The 20273-nt window shown below is 40.8% G+C and overlaps 1 protein-coding gene across 9 annotated transcripts in view; it reads right to left on the bottom strand.

Annotated features, from left to right (window-relative positions):
* The window catches only part of sdk2b (sidekick cell adhesion molecule 2b), a 266687-nt gene that overhangs the window by 103821 nt on the left and 142593 nt on the right, over nt 1-20273 (bottom strand). Inside the window, exons 2-3 of one of the 9 annotated variants that reach the window (XM_046069907.1) lie at nt 4285-4390; nt 4091-4199 (exon numbers count right to left, since the gene is read on the bottom strand). The exons of the other annotated variants lie outside the window; for them this stretch is intronic. Of the exons in view, the coding sequence (XP_045925863.1) occupies nt 4091-4172 (82 nt within the window). The 5' untranslated portion in view covers nt 4173-4199; nt 4285-4390. The remainder of the gene's footprint in view (nt 1-4090; nt 4200-4284; nt 4391-20273) is intronic. 9 annotated transcript variants of the gene reach the window in all.

Raw genomic sequence — 20273 nt, 5'->3', positions numbered from 1 at the left:
GACGGGCAGTTAAATCTCTCTCTTTGAAAGAGCCTATAATGATATTTTTTCCTCTCCAAAACTCTGACTGACCCCTGCTCTTGTTTCCTTTTTGTATACGTCTGGATGCACTCCCAGTTGAGATAGCCCTTGAAAATGCTCGGCCTTGACTCACCTCTCTATCTCTCTCCCTCTCTGTTCCATCAACTATATCCTCAAAATGAGATGAGAATGAGTAGGAAGAGAGGAAAAGGGGCTATGAGTTGGAAAGAGAGAGATGGAAAGAGAAGAGATATTAATAGTGACAGGGCAGAGCTATTGAAAGCCTGACGATGATACCTCTGCCTCTCTCTGAAGGTGTGGGGAAGAGGTAATGGGATGATGGTGACATCTAGAGATGGAGGGATGGAGGTAGAAAGGTAGATGAAGGGCTAATGCCTATAGATCGTGACCTCTGGGAAGTGAGACGCCATTATCCGGACAGGGTTGGGCTGAGAGGCATCTAAAAGCCTGAGGTTACTGCTCAGATCTAACTACCATCAGTCCCTAGACTAAGCTAGTAGGGGTTTGTCTGGATAAGTGGACCTGACAACCCCCAACAATGAGGTCTCCCTGCAGACTCACTACTCCACTGGCACACTGTTTAGTTCAGCCAAGGTTTCGTCTACAGGGATTTCTCTATTTCCATTCACACAGCAACAGAACAACGTGTAGTGTTTTTACAAGAGCAGCTAACACTGAGAGCTTCAGTTTACATGCTGTTAGCAAGTCAGACAGACAAACCAATGCTACAAATTAACTCACCCTGCGTTCACTATAAGGTAATTTTCTTCAATCAAGATTGCTTCAGCGCTCTCATAAAAACTAACCTACGACCAGACTTCAGAGTGACTGAAAAATCTCCGCAGCGTTGTCTTTCGCCATGTTGTCTTTGACCCAAACAATCCCATGTTGCATTCTGCGCATGCGCACCTGCTTCTGGGAGACGCTGGACATTTTTGCCGGTTATCATGGTAATTAAAATGTGTACGGTAATAATAACCTTTGGGAATTTTACCATGGTGTAACGTTAAACTGGTAATCGTTTCATCCCTAGTTTCCCTCTTGTACTGCATTTTGTTAACCGCAAAATAAGATTTATATTTCATCACTGAGGCAGTGTGTGTAAATGCTCTTCTTCCTTGATATTTTCACACTCACTGCTGTTCTCCAGCGGTGCTCCCATCATGGTGGTTAGAAAAAAAGAGCTGCAGATCTCTCTTATCATGTGTCTCTATCCATAATGGTCCTGTCATGTTTGAACAGAGTATAGAAAATAACAGATATATGCTTTAAAGCCAAAAACACTATTAATATAACAGATAAACTGAGCATTATGCTGAAAGTGACTATGTACACATTTTGCCTGTATGAAAGCAAATGCAGCTGCAGAAGTAAACAGCAGCAATATGTTTTTCTATTTGCATAATGGACGAGACCGTAGCTGTCACAGCATCACAGGGTAAGGAAGCAATGGAGAAAGCAAAACATATAAAATGTGCTCACACATTCCCATTATGAGACATGCAGAGGGTTGTTAATTCATTTATGCACCTTGATCACATGTTGAGGAGAGACCCACCGTGGGCCAGATGTTTCATTTTGTTCACTGCTACGCCTTTCACATCCATGCAAGCTTTTGAATGCCGCTGTTTCTATCTTCACTCTTGCTCCGAGTACATTTACTTTGAAATCAGGTTGCACAGGAAATTGCACACCACATTTACACTGACTGTAGCAAACTGGTTATGCAGATTTCACAAATCTGTGTTCATATTCAGTAGGTCCATTATCAGAGTTTCCCCTTTCTCCCAACCTTTACTCATTATATGTGTATTACAGATACAAAACACTTCTTCCAGATGTATTTATTAATTTATTTTTTGACGGAGCACAAAATGTGTTTGAATTTTAAAAAGAACCAACAACAGTTCAGCTGTGGAAACAATCATTTGTAGACTTAGACTGCTCATTATCAGTTGCAGCATTGAAAACCAGTTACACATATACATCTGCAAGAATTCCGTTATTTCTAGAAATGTAGCTGGGAAATCAGATTTCTCAAATCCTGCACCATCATTACGGAAACCAGGTTTCTCATTTAAGTGACATTTCAGAAATCAGGTTACTGCTGTAATTTTCCAGAAATTACTTAAGATGAGTGCATGTAAAAAGGCTGGCTGTCTATGCTACCCTAATTAATTAATAATTCATTAAAAATCTCAATCTGCTCTTCCTCAGTCTTCTTATGTTAGCCCCACCACCTCCTCTTAAGAGTTCCAATGTGTACAGTAGGTGGCCCCTAACTCGACAATCAAACAGCACCATGTCCCCTCAACAATTTACAAAAGGGCAAAATACAATCACTAATGAAATATAAAATGATGAAAAGAAGGGAAAAAGATTAGGCCAAAGGCTTCCTGTTACATCTGTTGGTCTATCTCCCTCTCTCCCTTTCCCTCATTCCTTTGTGCTTCTCTAAGGTGCCAGACGTCTCGCTCAGCTGGCAGAGCTACAGAGCGAGTGAGGCAGCAACAGGGAGAGAGACAATGAAAAGAGAGGAGAGGTTCAGAGAGGGCCAAATGGCTAGTTGGCTTCAGGCAATGGATCAGCATCGACTCTCCAGGAAGAGAGTGCTTGCATTCAGCGGATGGCTTCAATAAGGGCCAAACAACTTTACTCAGAGAAGGTCATGAAACCTCTGCTGATATCATACTTTGCCTCCCACCTGTGCCTAACAACTGGGGGTCGTAAGTTTTGTATTGTGTGTTATTTGTCATCTGCCTTTGCATCAAGTGTAGGCTCCTCTCAAGAGATAGAAAAGAAGGATAAGGGCCAAATGCCTCTACACTGAATACATACACAATATTCTGTATTTATTATCAAAAGACAAGAGTGAAAATACTGTCAAAACATGTGTGTCTGTGTGCATGTGTGAGGAAACTTTTATTGATTTATTCTGACGGAGTAGTGCTTTTAATATTTCAAAGAATTCAGCACCGTAGTTTTTGTGAAAAAATGGAGGTTGAAGGTTCTATAATGAATATATCTGGTGCAGGTTTCTGTCAAAGGTGCTGAAACATCCATGAAAACAGTATATTTGTCTGGCTGCTAATATCCTAGGTGATATAAACAAAAGTCAGATTTTGAAAAGTCAGCCACCATTTGTCTACATGCCTCACTGCCTCTGTTTTGACATAAAAAACATTAAAATACATACTTTCTTTTTCATTATCTTTTCTGGAAACACTACATAGTTTGCAAAAATGCAGTGTTGCTTGAATTGCAGGTGGGGATCTAAAATACATCAGCCAGCCTTCATGCGGATTCCAAGGTGACAAGAGTCGGAATTTTCTAGTTAATATTTTCATAGAATGTGAATGAAAATACACATGGTTTTGTGAAACATCAATAAACAATTTATGCTAAAAATTAAATGCAGTATGTCTCTAGACTTGGACTTTGCCTGACATTCTCTATGAATTTCAAATAAAAAACACTAAATTGTCATAGTGTTTTCAATTATCTTGGATAGGGTAATTTCCTGGACCACCAGTACTTCACCTGCTGTTAAATTCTATTGTTTATGGTATCAGTGTAATCAGCAAAGTAATTTCTGATATGTAATGTGGCAACATCGCAATAAATGGTTCAGCATGGCACCAAACACAACAGACTGAATATCACACAGGTTTTAAAAAAAAGTACAGTTGACAATAATTTTGCCAGATTAGCTACCACTTTATTTCAAGGTAACATGGCAAAAAATTCCGGGGTTGTTCCAGATCCAAGGCTGGTCTGACAGACCTGCTCAAATGATCCTGTAGTGTTTGGTACACTATAAAATGTATGAGCCGTGCTGATTCCATCTTCACAGTCATGAGTTCAACCATAGTTTTATTCTCTTTTTTAGTTAAAAGTTAGTTGTTATGTCTGTGGTATCCCAGGTTTTTAAATTTGAAAATCTTCCAGTGTTAGTTACAACAGTAAGTATGCATGGTTTTGTGGTAATCATGACCCAAAGTATGTTCTCTTTCCTCTATACACTTGTCATAATAAGGAAAGTAAATACTTGAGCCAGTGCGCTTCACTGATGTAATGTTCCTGCCTGTCTGCCTGCCTTGCTGAAAAGCCCTGTCACAGGGGGCTGTCATCACAGGTCCTCCATCTGTCTCGTTGTTCTTAGGGTAAAAAGTGAGACTGGTGAGAACACAGGACACCTCCTCCAGCTATTTCCTTCTTCCTTCTCCCCTGCCTCCTCCCTACCTCTTGGTTGATCGATATGCCGCCGTAGGGAGGGCCACTGAAGTTTGGATCAATCTAACTACTGCTGAGTGCAACTGTGACGGGATGAGGTAGGGAGAGCTGGAGACTGAGAACGTGAAAGGAAAAAGAGCCATCAGAGAGGGAGGGGATAGCAAAAGTACACATAAAGGCAAAGCATGACTGGATTCTTCAACATGGATAAGGGGTGTGTGTGGGTAATATGATTCAGAACTCAGTATTTGATATGATTATTGCAAACTATAGTTTTGGATAGTGTTGGATGAAACCCAGGGTTGGATATTAGCACCTGTGTAGTGAGCGATTTGTGACATTCCACAATGCAGGTCGAATCAAGATTGTTTGTTTCACACCGACACGTAATGAGGCGTTTCATCACAGGGGTTAAAAGCATAGGTGTAGTGCTGCCAGGGCACACCGCTCTAACACTTTTCCCCCTCCAAGTGAGGAAGTAGAATATTCACAGTGCACACAATTGGGTAAAAAAAAAATTTTAAGCGCTTGAAGATCCAATAATCACTAAAGCTTATGTCAGGCAAGAGAGCCAATAAAAATGGAATGGTTAAAGTTTTCCTATTGACATATGACTAATTGTGTTCATTTGCTTATATTGCTTAATGTCACACTAATTACAACCTACTACATCCATGGTATTGCCTCATACTACTTAGATGTTTGGCGGATGGCCGCATAATATTCTCAACTTGATGAAACTATTCATAAAGTCTGTCTTAACATTTGATGGGGTGTGATCAGTTATAGTTGACTAATGTCTATAAACTTTAGGAACCACCATAGGAACCATGGTTACATTACCTTTGAAATGAGCTACAACTTAACAGTTTAAGTGCAAGCATGCAACATAGGTGCGTCAGTATTTTCCTTAAGAATATATGAAATAAATGAAACTATTGATTGGATATTGTAGATCGTGTTATGTAGATATCACATTTCTTTCACACACAGTAACACACTGCCATTTAAAACAAGAAAACGGCTGTTAAAAAATAGAGAGGGAGTTAGATTTTGCAATCCACTAGCCACAGTGATAGCTGCACAAAAAAAGTTAATTTGCAACCACAAACAGGTCCAAACAGAGCAAGGATCCAAATACAAAAAAATAACTCTCAAGGAAGCTCATGTCATTGTCCGGCCAGTGCTCAGGCGCAAGCTGTGATCTTACCGTTACAGCCGCTGTACATGGTACTGCACAGCAAAATACATCCATCTTAACAAGTCCCTTTATCCCAAATTCAGCCTTAAAGACTTGTTTATCCTAAAATAAGAAAGAACTCTGCCAATAGGGAGGGGAAGCTTACGCTTGTTCCCATGCACAACAGCTTACCGTCTGTTTGAGGATTTCATTTAGAAACATGTCAATATCTGGATAAGACAAGCTACTGAACTGGTATCAGGAAAACTTGGTTGTGAAAGCTGTAGCGTACTGTTTCTTCAGTGGTGGTCTAACTATTCAGCCTGCATTTATTTTCTTTTATATTTATTGGAGGTACAAAACACCAAATTGCACGCATTATCTTTAGGAAAGGGCGGCACGGTGGTGCAGTGGTTAGCACTGTTGCCTCACAGCAAGAAGGTTGCGGGTTCAAACCCCGTGTGTGGAGTTTGCATGTTCTCCGATTGCGCAGATGGAGGAACCATGGAGTTGCTCCATCTGTTCACCTCAGAGTTAGCTGCTCTGTGCTAAGCTACTTCGCTGGTCTTGTTGCTTCTAAAGTTAGATAACTAAATTTGTTGCAGGGATCTAGCAAGCTCTCACGCCGCTGCAGAGAGCAGGACAGGTTGGGAGCAAACGGAACTCTCCGGGTGCTCCGGCTTCCTCCCACTTAATTGGTGACCCTAAATTGTCCTTAGGTGTGTGTCTGCAATGGACTGGCAACTTGTCCAGGGTGTACCCAGCCTTTCGCCTGATGTCAGCTGGGATTGGCTCCAGCGACCCTGTACGCTTATCCTGCGACCCGGTCGCAGGGAGCCAATCCCAGCTGGCAGGAAAAGCGATGGATGGGTGGATCGATCTTTAGGAAACGTTAGAAAAAAGGAAATGTAAAAGGACACTCCTCTACATCATCAAAGCAGCATATATATTGCTGTTTGAATGTGCATCTGTGTGTTATTAGTGGAATCTTAAATAAAGGCTTTCAGCTGAATTGGTATCCAGTGTAAATGTTGTAAGGGATGTATTTACTCTAATGTGGGCAATCAGCATGATCACTATCTTTAATGGGGTTTATTTTCAGTGTATGTCTTCTAACTTTAGAAGCAACAAGACCAGCGAAGTAGTAACAGTTTTTTAATACAATCCATCTTATTTTCCCTGCAGAATAGGGAATAAATATTTTCAATAGAAAATATTGTTGTTGGCAGGAGTGGGAGAGCACATCTGCAAACAGCAATGATCAGGATTTGAGTCCCGTTCAAGCAGTCTCAAACTAGTAAACATTCACAAGGTTTACAAAACATTTTGACGTCAATATAACCCATTTGACAGGAAACAAACATGAATTTTAAATTCAATTAAAAATTTGAAATAACATCTTTGCTTACAGAGCAATGGCCACCTTCAGTTGCCTGCAAAGGTTTGACTTGGTTTATGGGATGGTGTAGAGCGTGGCAGGAAAGCCATTAAAACAGCTATGTCTGCTAGAAGCAATGCATTAAAGCTAGAGCAATACACGTTGCTTGATATGTGGTTACCTCTCTTGGCCGTGACAGCATAGGCTCAGGCTATGTATAGATACATGTATTACGTCACATATGAAGTTATTGATTTGTGTGATCTAAACTAAATTAAATATCTGAGACATTGAACTCAGTTTCCCACAATCCTCCAGGAATTCATACTTATGTATGAATTACGGCCATGGACAAAGGAGTCTGCAGCCCTTTTGTTCACCCTTTTTTCTTTGGAACCTGTCCACTGCAGCTGCCCACAGCTGAAGCTTTCTCCCAACCTGTCCTGCTCTCTGATGTTACAGCAGCGGCGTGAGAGCTTGCTAGATCCCTGCAACAAGTTTAGTTATCTAACTTTAGAAGCAACAAGACCAGCGAAGTAGCTTAGCACAGAGCAGCTAACTCTGAGGTGAACAGATGGAGCAACTGGTTCCTCCATCTGCGCAATCGGAACAAGGCAAAGCAAAAGACTGCAATCGATGCAACTACTATCCAACACAGATCACACACATGCACCTCTGATTTGGCCTCAAACACAACCACACACACAAAATGTAAAGCTCCCACTATGTGCTTTCTTTGTCTGCAACACGTATGTCCATGCTTGTGCATGCTGAACATACAGTGCGCGCACACACACACACACACACACACACACACACACACACAAACCGCTTTGTTCATTAGTAGTGCATTTTAGTTTGGTTTCCTCTTGGGTGGTTTCTTTATGTTGTATAAGAGTGAATATATCGCTAAGCTCTTCTATGTAGAACTCTAAATCTTTCAACCTTCTAGCTATTGATATTGTAATTTCATTATATGTATCAGTTTAATTATTCAGATAGTTAATTAATTCATTGTCTATCAATTATCTACTTTAAAAGTTAATCCAAGTAAAATTCTAGTATTTATTATTATCAATAATATTTATTATTGTTATGTTATTTACTATAAATATTTATGCTATTTAAACCATAATTCCCTACAAATGTTTCCACATAGATCACTTCAGTTAATCTCTACAGTGTAGAATCATTTACTCAAACACATCTAGGGCCCTATGAAATCCATTTTAATTTAAGCACATTGTCACCAGAGAAAGTATATAATCACGTGGTGGATGATTATAATTTCAACAACTCAGTAAGAAAATATTAAAAGTGTAATCAATGAATTTGATGTATCAAACAATATAGAAATGTTCAAATGTATGTGAAATTCTTTATGGGGAAAATTCACAATGAATTTATTTTTGCAATAGCCTACTTGTGAATTGTCCCCTATAGGTTATTACTTGATTACTGATAATTTCTTCCCACAGCCTTCATATGCTCGACGTAGCTTTTTAATTTTTTATTACAGAATATCAGGCTGTTTATCTGTTTAACAGCCACGATTTTTGAGAGTTTGTTGAAGTGGTGAGTTCTAGCTAGCAAGCTCACTTCTGTGTGGCGATGTGCGTATGTGCGTGTGTGTGTGTGTGTGTGTGTGTATGCCCTCGGTGAAACACCAACAGAGGGCAGAGGAGAGAAGTATGCTGCTCGTAAATGAAACGTAAGTGAAGACAAAACATAGCAGTAGTTTTTCTGTAGTAGTAGTTGTAGAGTGTAGTTTTTCTGTATAGTTTAGCTAAAGTGCTGTAAAAAAGACATTTTCTAATGATAGGGAAATCTGTTGAAGAACTGATTCCGTTTTTATTATGAAATTCCGCGATTCCGTCCACCTTTACTGCATTGTGGAAATCATAGGGCCCTACACAACAAGGCAGACCAGGTGCAATTGGATTTTACCTTGCTTTTCCCAAAACCATTCATTTTGATTCAATACAAAAAACACTAAACTTCTAATATTCTTCTATTCTTTACCATTTCTTCTGCCAATTGAAACAGGACTAATACTCTGGACTGCAGGTCAAGACCGTTGGTTCTGTGTGTGTTTGACTCTGAGTGCCACAGACAACCTTATTGATTTTCTTGGATGGGTCAGCTGCACAACAAAATTACATGGCACAATTTTGTTCAACCCTCCCTCTAAAGTTTGGTAACAGCCACAAGCATGGAAAGAGTAACTTCTGTTACACCGGATTGAGAATCTTGGTTTTCAACTGAAACGTTCTTAGATACATAGCCGGAGGAAAAAAATAAATAAATAAATAAAAAAAAATGGTTGCTGTTTTTTTTCACACCACTACTGATCTTCAATTCAACTCCTCCTCAATTTCCTTTGCCTTTGGAATTACCCCTTCTATCGGCATTATGACTAAAAGCATGTACAGTCAAGCATAACAGAATCAAACACAGAATCAACATCAGAAACATGATAAAAAAGATAGAGAAAGAAGAGAGTGAATCATGCCTACTTCTCAAGGCAAGCCTCTAGAGACAGAAAGCCTGCAGTTGCAAAGCCAGACAGAAGGGATCTGTACAAGAATTAAAACAAAAAATAATCAAAAAGGACATGAAAGTATCCTCTTATAACCCACTCTCTCTTTCTGTTTTTCACTTCTGACAACAGCTGAAGTCTGCGTTTGAGAGCTCTCATTTCAGTCCACAGTAGGAACCAGAAAGAGAATGCCATGATGGGGGCCCACAATGAAACCACATGAGGCCAGCTAAGGCTAGGGTTAAAAGACTGTTCTGAACAGAGAACCATAAGTTGCACTTCAAGATGGCAGCCTGATGACGGACACAAAATGAGAAATCCAGTGCTGCTCTAAAATTCGACTCTGGTACCCAGAGTGGCAAATAGCACTTGAATGTGTCAGTGAGATGTTTGCTCGTGTTTACTCCTGTGACCATGGATATTGTCTGCATCTTAAATGTGTGTGTTCCATGACCTTCAACAGTACATTTCAATTAAGTGCTAACTTTCTCGTTGATTTGATTTTGTAGGCCTACCACTTGACATGTTCAAAATGGACTAGACATTGATAAAAGCCATTCAAAGTCTTACTGTTTTCTCCCACCCGGATTCGAAATGTATGTGGACACACAGTCCACTATCTTACACAAAAACGATTCAATAGTAACAATACAATAGTGTGAATAGATTCAGCCATGATTAGGATTTGATAGGTTTACTTTTTTAAATAATGACTGTGATGAAATGTGACTACAATAAATAATTATATTATTGTATCAATATGATAAATACCCCAGAAAATTATGTGTTCTGTTCTGTCCACACTAACAGGCCATTGATACACAGGATAACTTTCGCTAACAGTTGCTAAAAATATATATATATATATATAAAAAATTATGTTCCTGGGTCATTGTCCTTCTGAATTTGGTATTTTCAACAATGCTGTATGTTTGCATGTTTCAGTAAATAAGGACTTTTGTAAATGGGAGCAGTTATGGGCCAATTGTATCATTAACATTAGCTGCTATTGCTAATTTTAATTGTCTGGTGTTGATACATGGCAAGTAAATACTTCTGATACAATTGTCCGTTGTGAAGAATGGTAATGCAATGTAAAGATTTCAGTCATCGTTGAGCACGGTAGTAACACACTTCTTTCAGTGTGGGGACGGTGCAGATAGCTTGAAGCTGGTATGGGGAACGTAGCAAGCTAGCAGGAATGGGTTGGGTCACTCATATTAACACATACGCACAAAGAGTAAAGAGAGAGAGTAAAAAAAAACATTTTTTGACAGCTAAATCAATTTCACTCCAAATTTCATGCAGAATTTGTTTTTTTTTTCTCTTAGCTTTCTCCATTTGCATCAGCCAGCCAAATCACCAAAAACAAAACCAAAACAAAAAAGCCAGCCCTTTACATTTAGCAGTATCTAGCCATTCATATAGTTTTGGTTACATTTTATTTGGTGTTATGGGATTTCCACCTTTATCTCTTTATAATGGAGGTGAACGGTTGTCTGTGTGCTCACATGATGGAACCAAAAACTAAATGATGTTTACTGTACTATTCCTGTTAATGTCTCTCCATGTCTCCCCTGCTTTGCTTGTATATTTCTATCTTCCTCTCTCTATTTGCCTCTTTCTCTCTCATTCTCTGGACATGCAGATGACACGGGGCTTGGCCAGACAAAGTGATTCCACAGTGCTGAGGTCTGCCAGGGAGAGATAGCTTAGACATAGTGTCACCGCTGTTAGCTAGATGCGGGCTTCAGAGGGAAGGAAGACCAGAGCTGGAGTGATGAGGAAAGAAAGAAAAATAGGGGAGAGGGAGAGGTAGAAAGAAAGAGACCTGGCAACGTGTCTTTAACCAGAGGATGGAACCAATGTTCAAATGCAAACACAGTTCCAGTATATAGCACTTGCTTAATGAGACTCAGTGGAGAGGGTATTTTTTTTAATGTACTTTGTTTTATCCCTTTCCTTGAGCACCTCTATTAAATCCTAGAGGAAGTTTGCTGGCTCTGGCTGAATGAGATGAAGCCCTCAAAGAAAATCTGTGCTGACCCACTTCCCTCGGTATGTCAGTTATCTAGAGGAAGGCAACGCACACACTCTACTCTCTACCACCTCTGAGGCCTCTACTTCAGCTAAAAATAGACATACACACCCAGACTTCGTTTTCCAAGACTTTGCTGCTCTCAGAAACAATACACTGGATATACGTTGACCCAAAAAGAAGTCTTCCTCAGGTTTCATCTGTTTACACATCCATTCATCCATCCATCCATCCTTCTGCTATTTCTCCAGTGTGGAGTAATAAGGTTTCAAATGTAAGATCTCCCCAGCCAGATACTGGCCTGTGTCAACTACTACGGCCCATTGGGATCTCCCAAACAGGTGGTTTTACAGATTTATTTCATTGTAAATGATCATCTATAGGTTTTTGGACTGTTGAACTGAATTTTCTACCCGTTTATAGATCATTTATTTATTTATTATTTTCAGACCTAGTTCAGAGAGGGAAAAATTAGAGAAACGTGAATGACATAATATTCATGCCATGTTTAGACTGAAATGACAGACAATATAAGAAAAAAAAATATCACACAGACACTGGCTTGCAAAAAACACTAGAGAAACCATCAAAAGCAGAACAAAGAGCTCCCATTCATCTCTTGTGCCTCTGGACGTGGGTGGCATTTATTCTGGATGGCTGTAGTGGGCTTATGAGAGTTTGCAGTTATCCTTCTAGATACAGGGGGATGTATCAGTAACAGGCACCAGAATGGGTTTCTATGGATCTTACTATACTGCCACACAGCTGTGTTTGTGTGTGTGTGTAACAGTGTGTGACAGAAAGAGAGAGAAAGCAAAAAAGTCGACACAGGGACTTGGAAATGGCACCGTTGCACAATGCCAAGTGGCCCAGTCATCTCCGAGTCATTACCAGATGGATTCACACATGCATGTGACACACACACACACAAAACATCCTCCAGCATGGCTGGGTTGGCACACTGAAAGTACTGGTGCCATACCTGAAAGGCATCAAGCACTACACAAAGATAAAAAACACACACATTCACACACGCACACTTTGGGCATCCATTGCACATGGACAGATTGGCACAGTAGTAAAACTAGCACCATCCCTGTAATGTATCCAACATAGACACACACACAACCACCACAGTGGTACGACTGTCTGGCTGGGTGCGATGCCATGTGGTTTGGTGTCACCTGACAGGCATTTCAAAGTCTAACACACATCGGCGCTGCAATTACAGGCAAGTGATGGAATGGAGTGCTAATCTGGCAGGAAGGCAGGCAGGAAGACAGGACCTGTTTCTTTAGGGCATGGTGCTTGCTGTTAAATCCCTCTCTACCTCCACTGCCTGACTGCTGCAGTGGCACGATGACCCCTGGCCCAGTTGTTCTGGCACTATTGATGAATGAGGGGGCAGCAGTGTGTGAGTCATGCAAGAGAGAGTATTGTGCTGGTGTGTGTGCTGGTGTGTGTGTGTGTGTGTGTGTGTAGGTGGCTGAGTGAATGTGTATTAGTGTAAGAAAATGTGTATGTGTTGGTGTGTATCTGTATGTCCACTTCTGTGTAACCGTACATTCAGATGGCAAGAAACAAGAGCAAAGAGTCACTGGAAGTCCACTCATTTCCTAGGGTGAAAAAGGAAACTGTGGATGGTCATAAAAAATGTCTCTCCATGGAAGGTGGCCACAGCTTGAATATATGTGGTCTCTGGACACAACATTCAATATCCCTGCTAGCTTTCTTGGTGTTGTGATTTTTTCTGTAATAGTGCTTACTGACAAATTCCAAATTACAGAAATGGTCAGTTATTTTCTTTAATGCTACCTATTTAGCACTTACCAGATTTTTAAGGAAACTATTCTATTTAGGAACATTGAAACATCACCTGAAGTAACATTATGTAGTAAGCGAGCTATAAGAAGAAGCAAAAAGTATGTATATGAAAGTTCTGTGGAAGAAGCTAGCTCGGTATTCTAAGTACAGATTTCCTGGCAGAGGCTGAGAAGAGACTGAAGAAGATGTTGTCGGAGGAACCAAGGAATAGAAAAACAGAGAGTGACTGGATAAGAGTAAATATCGGACTGGCTTTTACTCGGTGTGAGCTAAAAGAGCTGAAAGGGTGCAAGACACTGAGATAGCCTTCTTGCTGTTATACTACTATAACAGCACTATTAATAACTTATTAGCTGTCTTGCTATGTCTTGTGTTGCTGTTGCTTGATGTTTGCCTGTGTTAGCAAAGTTGTAGACTCGAGTAATATCTACTGGTTTAACAGACAAAGGTTTAGCAGAGGCAGTTGTGACAATGTCTAACAGCAGGATGAGAGGCTAGTACATCACTGTCCCTCCTTAAAATTAATTTCCTACTGTTTTTCGTCATACCTCTTTGGCACTTGTTGTTTACAGATTATCTGTCTGATAGTTTCAGAATATAGTGACAGTTTCAGCAAATATTCCAAAAAGTTATTTTTATAAACAAAATGACCTACTGAACCGTTAACATAGTTGTGCAGGCACACATCTTTTCTGTAATGAGAACATTTTGGATGTGCTCATTTTCACAAAACCCAAAAGTTAGCAAACCAGAAATAAAGTGGTTTAAATAATCTGTCTAATCTTATTGTCTGACCATATGTGTTTCTTGGCCCGTTGCACTTGTTGTACAGATCATATATGATTCTTACTATGCCCGATTTCCCTTTCATCTCTCACATCTCAACCTATATTTATCACCATTTCAACTAGTCTTTCTTCAAAGCCTGGCTATCTTACTCTTATTATTCTGTCAACAGGAAAGGCTCAATCAGGTAGCAAGCAATTCTCTACCACTCTGGCCCTGATTTGAAATATAGGGACGGTTCTGATTACAGCAGCACATCAATACAGTTGACATTTTCTACACATGGAACTACTTATTTTATGGTCATGTCCAAAAAAGACACGGCAAGGCAGACAGAGACATGGAAAACCCTAGACATAGAATTTAATTATGGACCATTGCTGTTTTCCTACCACGAAGAAAAAAAAACAAGAAAAGAGTTTATATACTGACCCGTTCTGTTTGTGTGTTACTTCACCTTGTGGTCAGCTTAGATAAGAAGATAACTAGAACTTCAAAATCGAAGAAACGCTCATGGTTTAGAAAGAGTCATTTCAGCGGCTGTGTCAATACATGCCAATGCTAAATACATCCAGAGTATGAGAAGAGCCACAGCGCAGGGCACCATGGATTCTCTTCTCACTTTTGGCTTCACGTTTCATCACACTTCTTCAATACACATACAAAAACAACAACTACTTTACTAGTTAAGTAGTTGTTGTTGCTACATTTTTTGCTCAATTTTAATGAGAAACTACCAAAATAAATGGAGTGGGACACAAGCACAACACACCTCTATTTTAACGCGTTTTCACTACTCTAATTTAATCTCCACACTCACATGCTGATGTGCATATGTGTTACCATAGTTACTAAATGATCTTGGATAATTATATAAAGGAGTTCGCTTCCTCGACAGTTGTCATGAACAGCAGATGGATTGTGAAAATATAGTAACAGTTTAGTTTTTCAGGTGGAAATCAATCACATCACCAATCTAATGTCACACAATCCTGTAATTGGACCAATTTGCATTCATACCACAAGAAAACCTTTCAAGTAGTCAAGTCATGTCAAGTCGATGTTATTTATATAGTCCAATATCACATATCAGTAATTATCTGTCCTCTGTCCTTTGACCGTTAATTCAGATAAGGTAGAGCTCCCCTAAAAAACCTTAAAGGGGGGAAATGGAAAAAACTCAGGAAGAGCAGCAGAGAAGGGATCCCTCTCCCAGGATGGATAGACATGCAATAGATGCTGTGTACAGAACTGACAAACATAAAAAATTACAGTTTGGATAATCATGATGACAAAATTATACACGTTGTAACATTCTGTGTACGAAGAATGGATCTGGGAGGAGGATTATCCCCTTCAGGTGTCATCAAAGTATACTTGGAAGCAGATCTCTATGCTTTGTTTCAACCACACAAAACATGATGGGCCTAGGTATGAAATCCCCCTTAGACAGCCTATGCAAATTAACTTGACATGCATTCACATACATTGCAATTTAACTTCCCCATTTAAATTCCAGCCACACTCTATACAGTATGCACTCCTGACATACTCCAAGTGTTTGTGTATGAGTATGTACAGTATGACAGAATGTGTGTCAACCCAGAGCAAGTCAAGTCTGCTTCCCCCATTGCCTGACCCTGGCGTGGGGCATGTTCCGACTTTAGAGCCAGTGGCCTAGGTCTGGATGCACTGAACAGCTTGATGACCGGCCTTAACGCCCAATGACACAGACAGCTGGTCCCTACAGACCTGCTGGCACTGGACAGCCTTGTGTACTGGGTGTCAGTGTGTGGCCATGGCTATGTGTTTGCAAATGCCAGCAGCTGTTGTCCTCACACCAGTTCCCTCTCTACCACAGACACACCTGTACAGAAATATGAAGTCCAGGTTGGAGCTGGCATCTGTCACATTAATACTTTCATTCTTTGCTCTAGTCAGCACACCACTGCAGGCTGAGAAACATTTGTCTTCAAAGCATCTTCAAACAACCACTGTGCTAAACTTAATCAAAGACATCGCAGACAATAGAAGAGCAATAAAACAGCAGTCCTTTCAGCATTCAACCAGGGCATATATCCCAGTTGCCCAGAGGGTTACAGCACACAGCTTCACAAGTCAGCGATTTTTCAAAGTAATATCTTTGCTTTGTGTCCCACCTCCACTTCCTCTTCTAGTGAATCAGGGGATGCTTGTAGTGTGGAACAATTAATTCAACTGAATGTTTTCTACTATTGATTTTAAATAAGGACTACACTGCCTGGCTGCAAATGAGTGGGTTAAATGGGAGTACAGGGTTGTTGGGCAGTTACTCCGTTGGATTGGCCACCACTGTTACTGAGAGTATGTTAGCATGCTTACATTAGCATTTAGCTTAAAACACTCATTGCTTCTCTCAAAGGAGAAATCAAGGAGGTGAATTTAGAATTAATTTGGGAACTTCGGTGACAGTCTCTGCTTGGCGCTGGTGCTTGGCCAGACTGATCCATCTTTTGGAAAGGAATGGCACAGAGGAACTGTGGGAGGAGCCACAGGAGGGTGCTGGAGAGAAAGATACAAAGTACAAGGAAATTAAGGTGTGAGTGGATGAGAAGAGAGAATGATTCTTCCACTCTGTACTTCGTAGCGCTCAGACATATAGTAGAGTCCAAGGTTGAAGCTGCATTAAGTGCATTCGACAAATGGGTCCCTGCAGAGAGACCTGTAGATGTCCAAACCGAAAGTGGCTGTACATTAGGGGCTGTCTTTGTCATCCTTTCTCTCTCTCACTTACACACACACACACACACACACACAGGGACACACACATATCCACACCCACAATGTGGCTGCTGCCAGTAAGACTTTTGCTTCGTCAGTAAACAGTTGACCGTCCTTGTCAGTAAAATGTTTATGTAGCTGGCCATAGTCCTGGTGAAGCTGGCAGAGGTAGCTGGCTCTGTAGATAAGACTACAGATGAAAGAGGAGCGTGATGATAAATAATGACACAAAGCCACCAAAGAATAATTACACAGAGAAAAATAGAGAGAAAGTGGGATATTTAAAGTCGCCACAGGGAGATTAGCAAAGTGTGTGTTTTTAAGACTTATGGCCCCTCGCCATCAGACGAGACTGATACACATCTGGGCTAACTGCTGCTCAAACAGATCTCACCGGGCCAGACAGCAGAATGAGCTAGTGTACATGCTGCAAGGTCAACTCACTCTGTAAGCGTTTTGGATGATAACGCAGAAAATGTGAATATATTCTCCCCCAATACTTCACACATAAACAATCTGAGCAGCCCTTTATATCTTCAGTCAGTCTTCCGCATGTTCTAATCTTGTTCTTTTTGTGACCTTTTCTGTCCTTGAATCTGAATCCCTCAATTAGACCTCAAGTCTATTTTCTTCCTCTTTTTGTCCCTCCACAAGTGACCTATCTAACAGCCTGGACCCTTCCTGGCATTTGTTTGAGATGATAAAATGAGAAGGAGATGGGCAAACAACAAATCTGTTGTAATCTCCCGCCAACACAGTCGTTATTTCACCGGCTCACTCCGTCTACTCAGTTCTACATCCTGCCAGTCACCAGTTTTGGGCTTTTTTTGGTTCCTTTTAGATGAAAGATTTTAGGGAGAAAACAAAACACGCTGAGGACAAAGAGAGACCACATCCTGCATTTGCAACATGTAGGTAGTGCCATTTAAAAGTTAAACCAGATATAGCCACACTGTCCTATTTGAATAGCTGCATTTAGTGTATTACTTTTAACATAGGCTTTTATTTAACTACTGACTGAACTGATGATAACTTTTCAGTTTGGCACCGGTTTGTGGACACTTCTGTAGTCATTTTTGGCCAGCTGAGAGAAAGCCAGAAGTTTCCCAAATCTTCTTCCGATAATTACAACTAGGACGCTGACCTGAAAATGTTATCCCACTTGTCTGTTCATATTTACTGTCTGTACGATAAACAGAGTTGTGCCGTCCTGTGTCTATGTCTCCGTCTTCCATCTTGGCCCTTTAACACACACGGTACTCTCTTCATCACTCCCTCCCACACCTTTCTCAGACTCTTCCCCTAGAAAGCTGATCTGTCTGAGTATTTGCTCCAGGTTGTGGCTGTTGCAAATCCATTACATCAGATAAAAAAGGGGACAGAAATCTGATGCTGCTTTACATCCCTGTGGGGTTGACAGAGAGGAGCAGATGAAAAATGGGGGATTACTCTACTCTCTCCTTATTAATTCTACACAGAAGGAGGTCCGGTGCAGCCATATGTGCCGTCATCCAATCTTATTGTAATCTGATTGAAATGCAGTAGGAGTGGAGATGATGATGATGTGTGTGTGTGTGTGTGTGTGTGTGTGTGTGTGTGGGGGGGGGGGGGGGGGGGGGGGGGTTCTTCAAAACAGCCCCCGTCACTTTTTTCCCTGAGGTCTCAATCTCAGTCAATAACAAGGCCAAATACAAAATAACACAAGTGCAGGGGCATGGCGCCAGGCTGGTGGTAAGCCTTACATTTATCAGGCCCCACAGTGAGCAAAAGGCCACTCAGCCAACTAATAATCCCCTATTTGAATAATGGCTGCTATTCTATTTCACTCCCAGCTTCTCTCCACTTAGACTGGTTGTAATTTCCTCCCTTATCTATGGCTGAGCTCCCACAACTTATGAGAGTTCAATCTGCATCTCTTTGCTGACCAATTCAATGCAAAGTGAGGGCATTCATAGATCATTCCTCCCCCTTCTTACACCTTGCCTTCACTGTCTCTCTCAGTCTCTCTTTGTCCCAGTCTCGCGTCTCTCCCCCCTTCTGCTGGCTATCATCATGAATGCTCAGCAAACCAACCAGCCACCTTGCATTGTCACAGCAGACATTTAAGGTGGAGGGCCCTGAGATGAAACGATGCAAGTAGTCAGACTACATTACCCTTTTCCCCATTTCCATTTAGCTTGCACAACAGAATCCTTGTTGACAGAGGAAAGAAAGTCGTACCCAGCAGAAGATACAGTATCTCTTCTCTCTTAAAACATTGCTGAATAAACTCTGGTGTGGTGGATGCAAACAGGAGCCTGTCGCCAGAGGATGCAAAGCAAAGTTCATCTGCCACCATTACGATAACAGCCGCACCAACCCTGAACACATGACAGAGACTCAACCATGGTCAGAAACGCTTCCAAGACATGCTCTGGTAATGGGATTTGAGGCAACACTGCACTACAGCTATGCTTACAACTTGGAACAGTGTGTAACTCTCTTTAGAGGTTTTGGAGAGAGCAGCACAAGTAATCTGCCTTTATTTTCTCCTGGGAAGTACTACTGACTTCCTCAAAATAAACAAAACAAAGTCATTCTCCGTAGCTTGCTTGAGTCACAACGCCACCTCCTCCACCTGCTGACAAAAAAAGGTTTAGCTGAATAAAAAGTGTCAAATGTCCCTGCTTGAAATAGCAATAGTTAAGATAAATATAAGAAAGAAAAGAAGATTGCTAGTAACTTTACACTGCAGGCCTTAATGCTGAATTCTTATTTATTGCCAGATCAGATATTTTCAATAACTACTCGCCATTGGGCAAAAATTTCTATACAAGATGTCTGTCTGATAGTGCTATAGCTAAATTTAAGGATGTGATTCCATCAGCTCTAAATACATTATCTAGTCACAAAGTAACGGAGGACTCCTATGCTAGTTTCAGTCCCTCCCAAATCGATCATCTTGTTGATAGTGCTGCAGGCTCGCTGCGAATGACACTCTGTAGCCCCTTTAAAAAAGAAAATACTAAAACAAAGACGGTTAGCTCCATGGTATAATACTGAAACTCGCAAATTAAAGCAAATATCGCGGAAACTTGAGAGGAATTGGCGTTCCACCAAAGTGGAAAATTCTCGTTTAATTTGGCAAGATAGTCTTAAAACTTATAGGAAGGCCCTCCGTAATGCTAGAGCAGCGTACTACTCGCCATTAATAGAGGAAAATAGGAACAACCCAAAGTTTCTTTTCAGCACTGTAGCCAGGCTGACAGAGAGTCACAGCTCTATTGAGCCAAGTATTCCCATAGCTCTCAGTAGTTACGATTTCATGAGCTTCTTTAATGATAAAATTCTAGCTATTAGAGACAAAATTCACCAAGACCTGCCCTCAACTGGCACCGACTTATCTCTTAACTCAGGAACCTTAGAAACAGCTGTAGAACCAGATACATGTTTAGACTGTTTTGCTTCCCTCAATCTTTACCAACTAACTTCAATAATTTCTTCATCTAAACCA

This window comes from Micropterus dolomieu, linkage group LG14 (genome assembly GCF_021292245.1).
Source record: "Micropterus dolomieu isolate WLL.071019.BEF.003 ecotype Adirondacks linkage group LG14, ASM2129224v1, whole genome shotgun sequence".
NCBI lineage: Eukaryota > Metazoa > Chordata > Actinopteri > Centrarchiformes > Centrarchidae > Micropterus > Micropterus dolomieu.
Note: the sequence above shows the minus strand (reverse complement) of the source record. Positions and strands in the feature narration are given on the sequence as shown.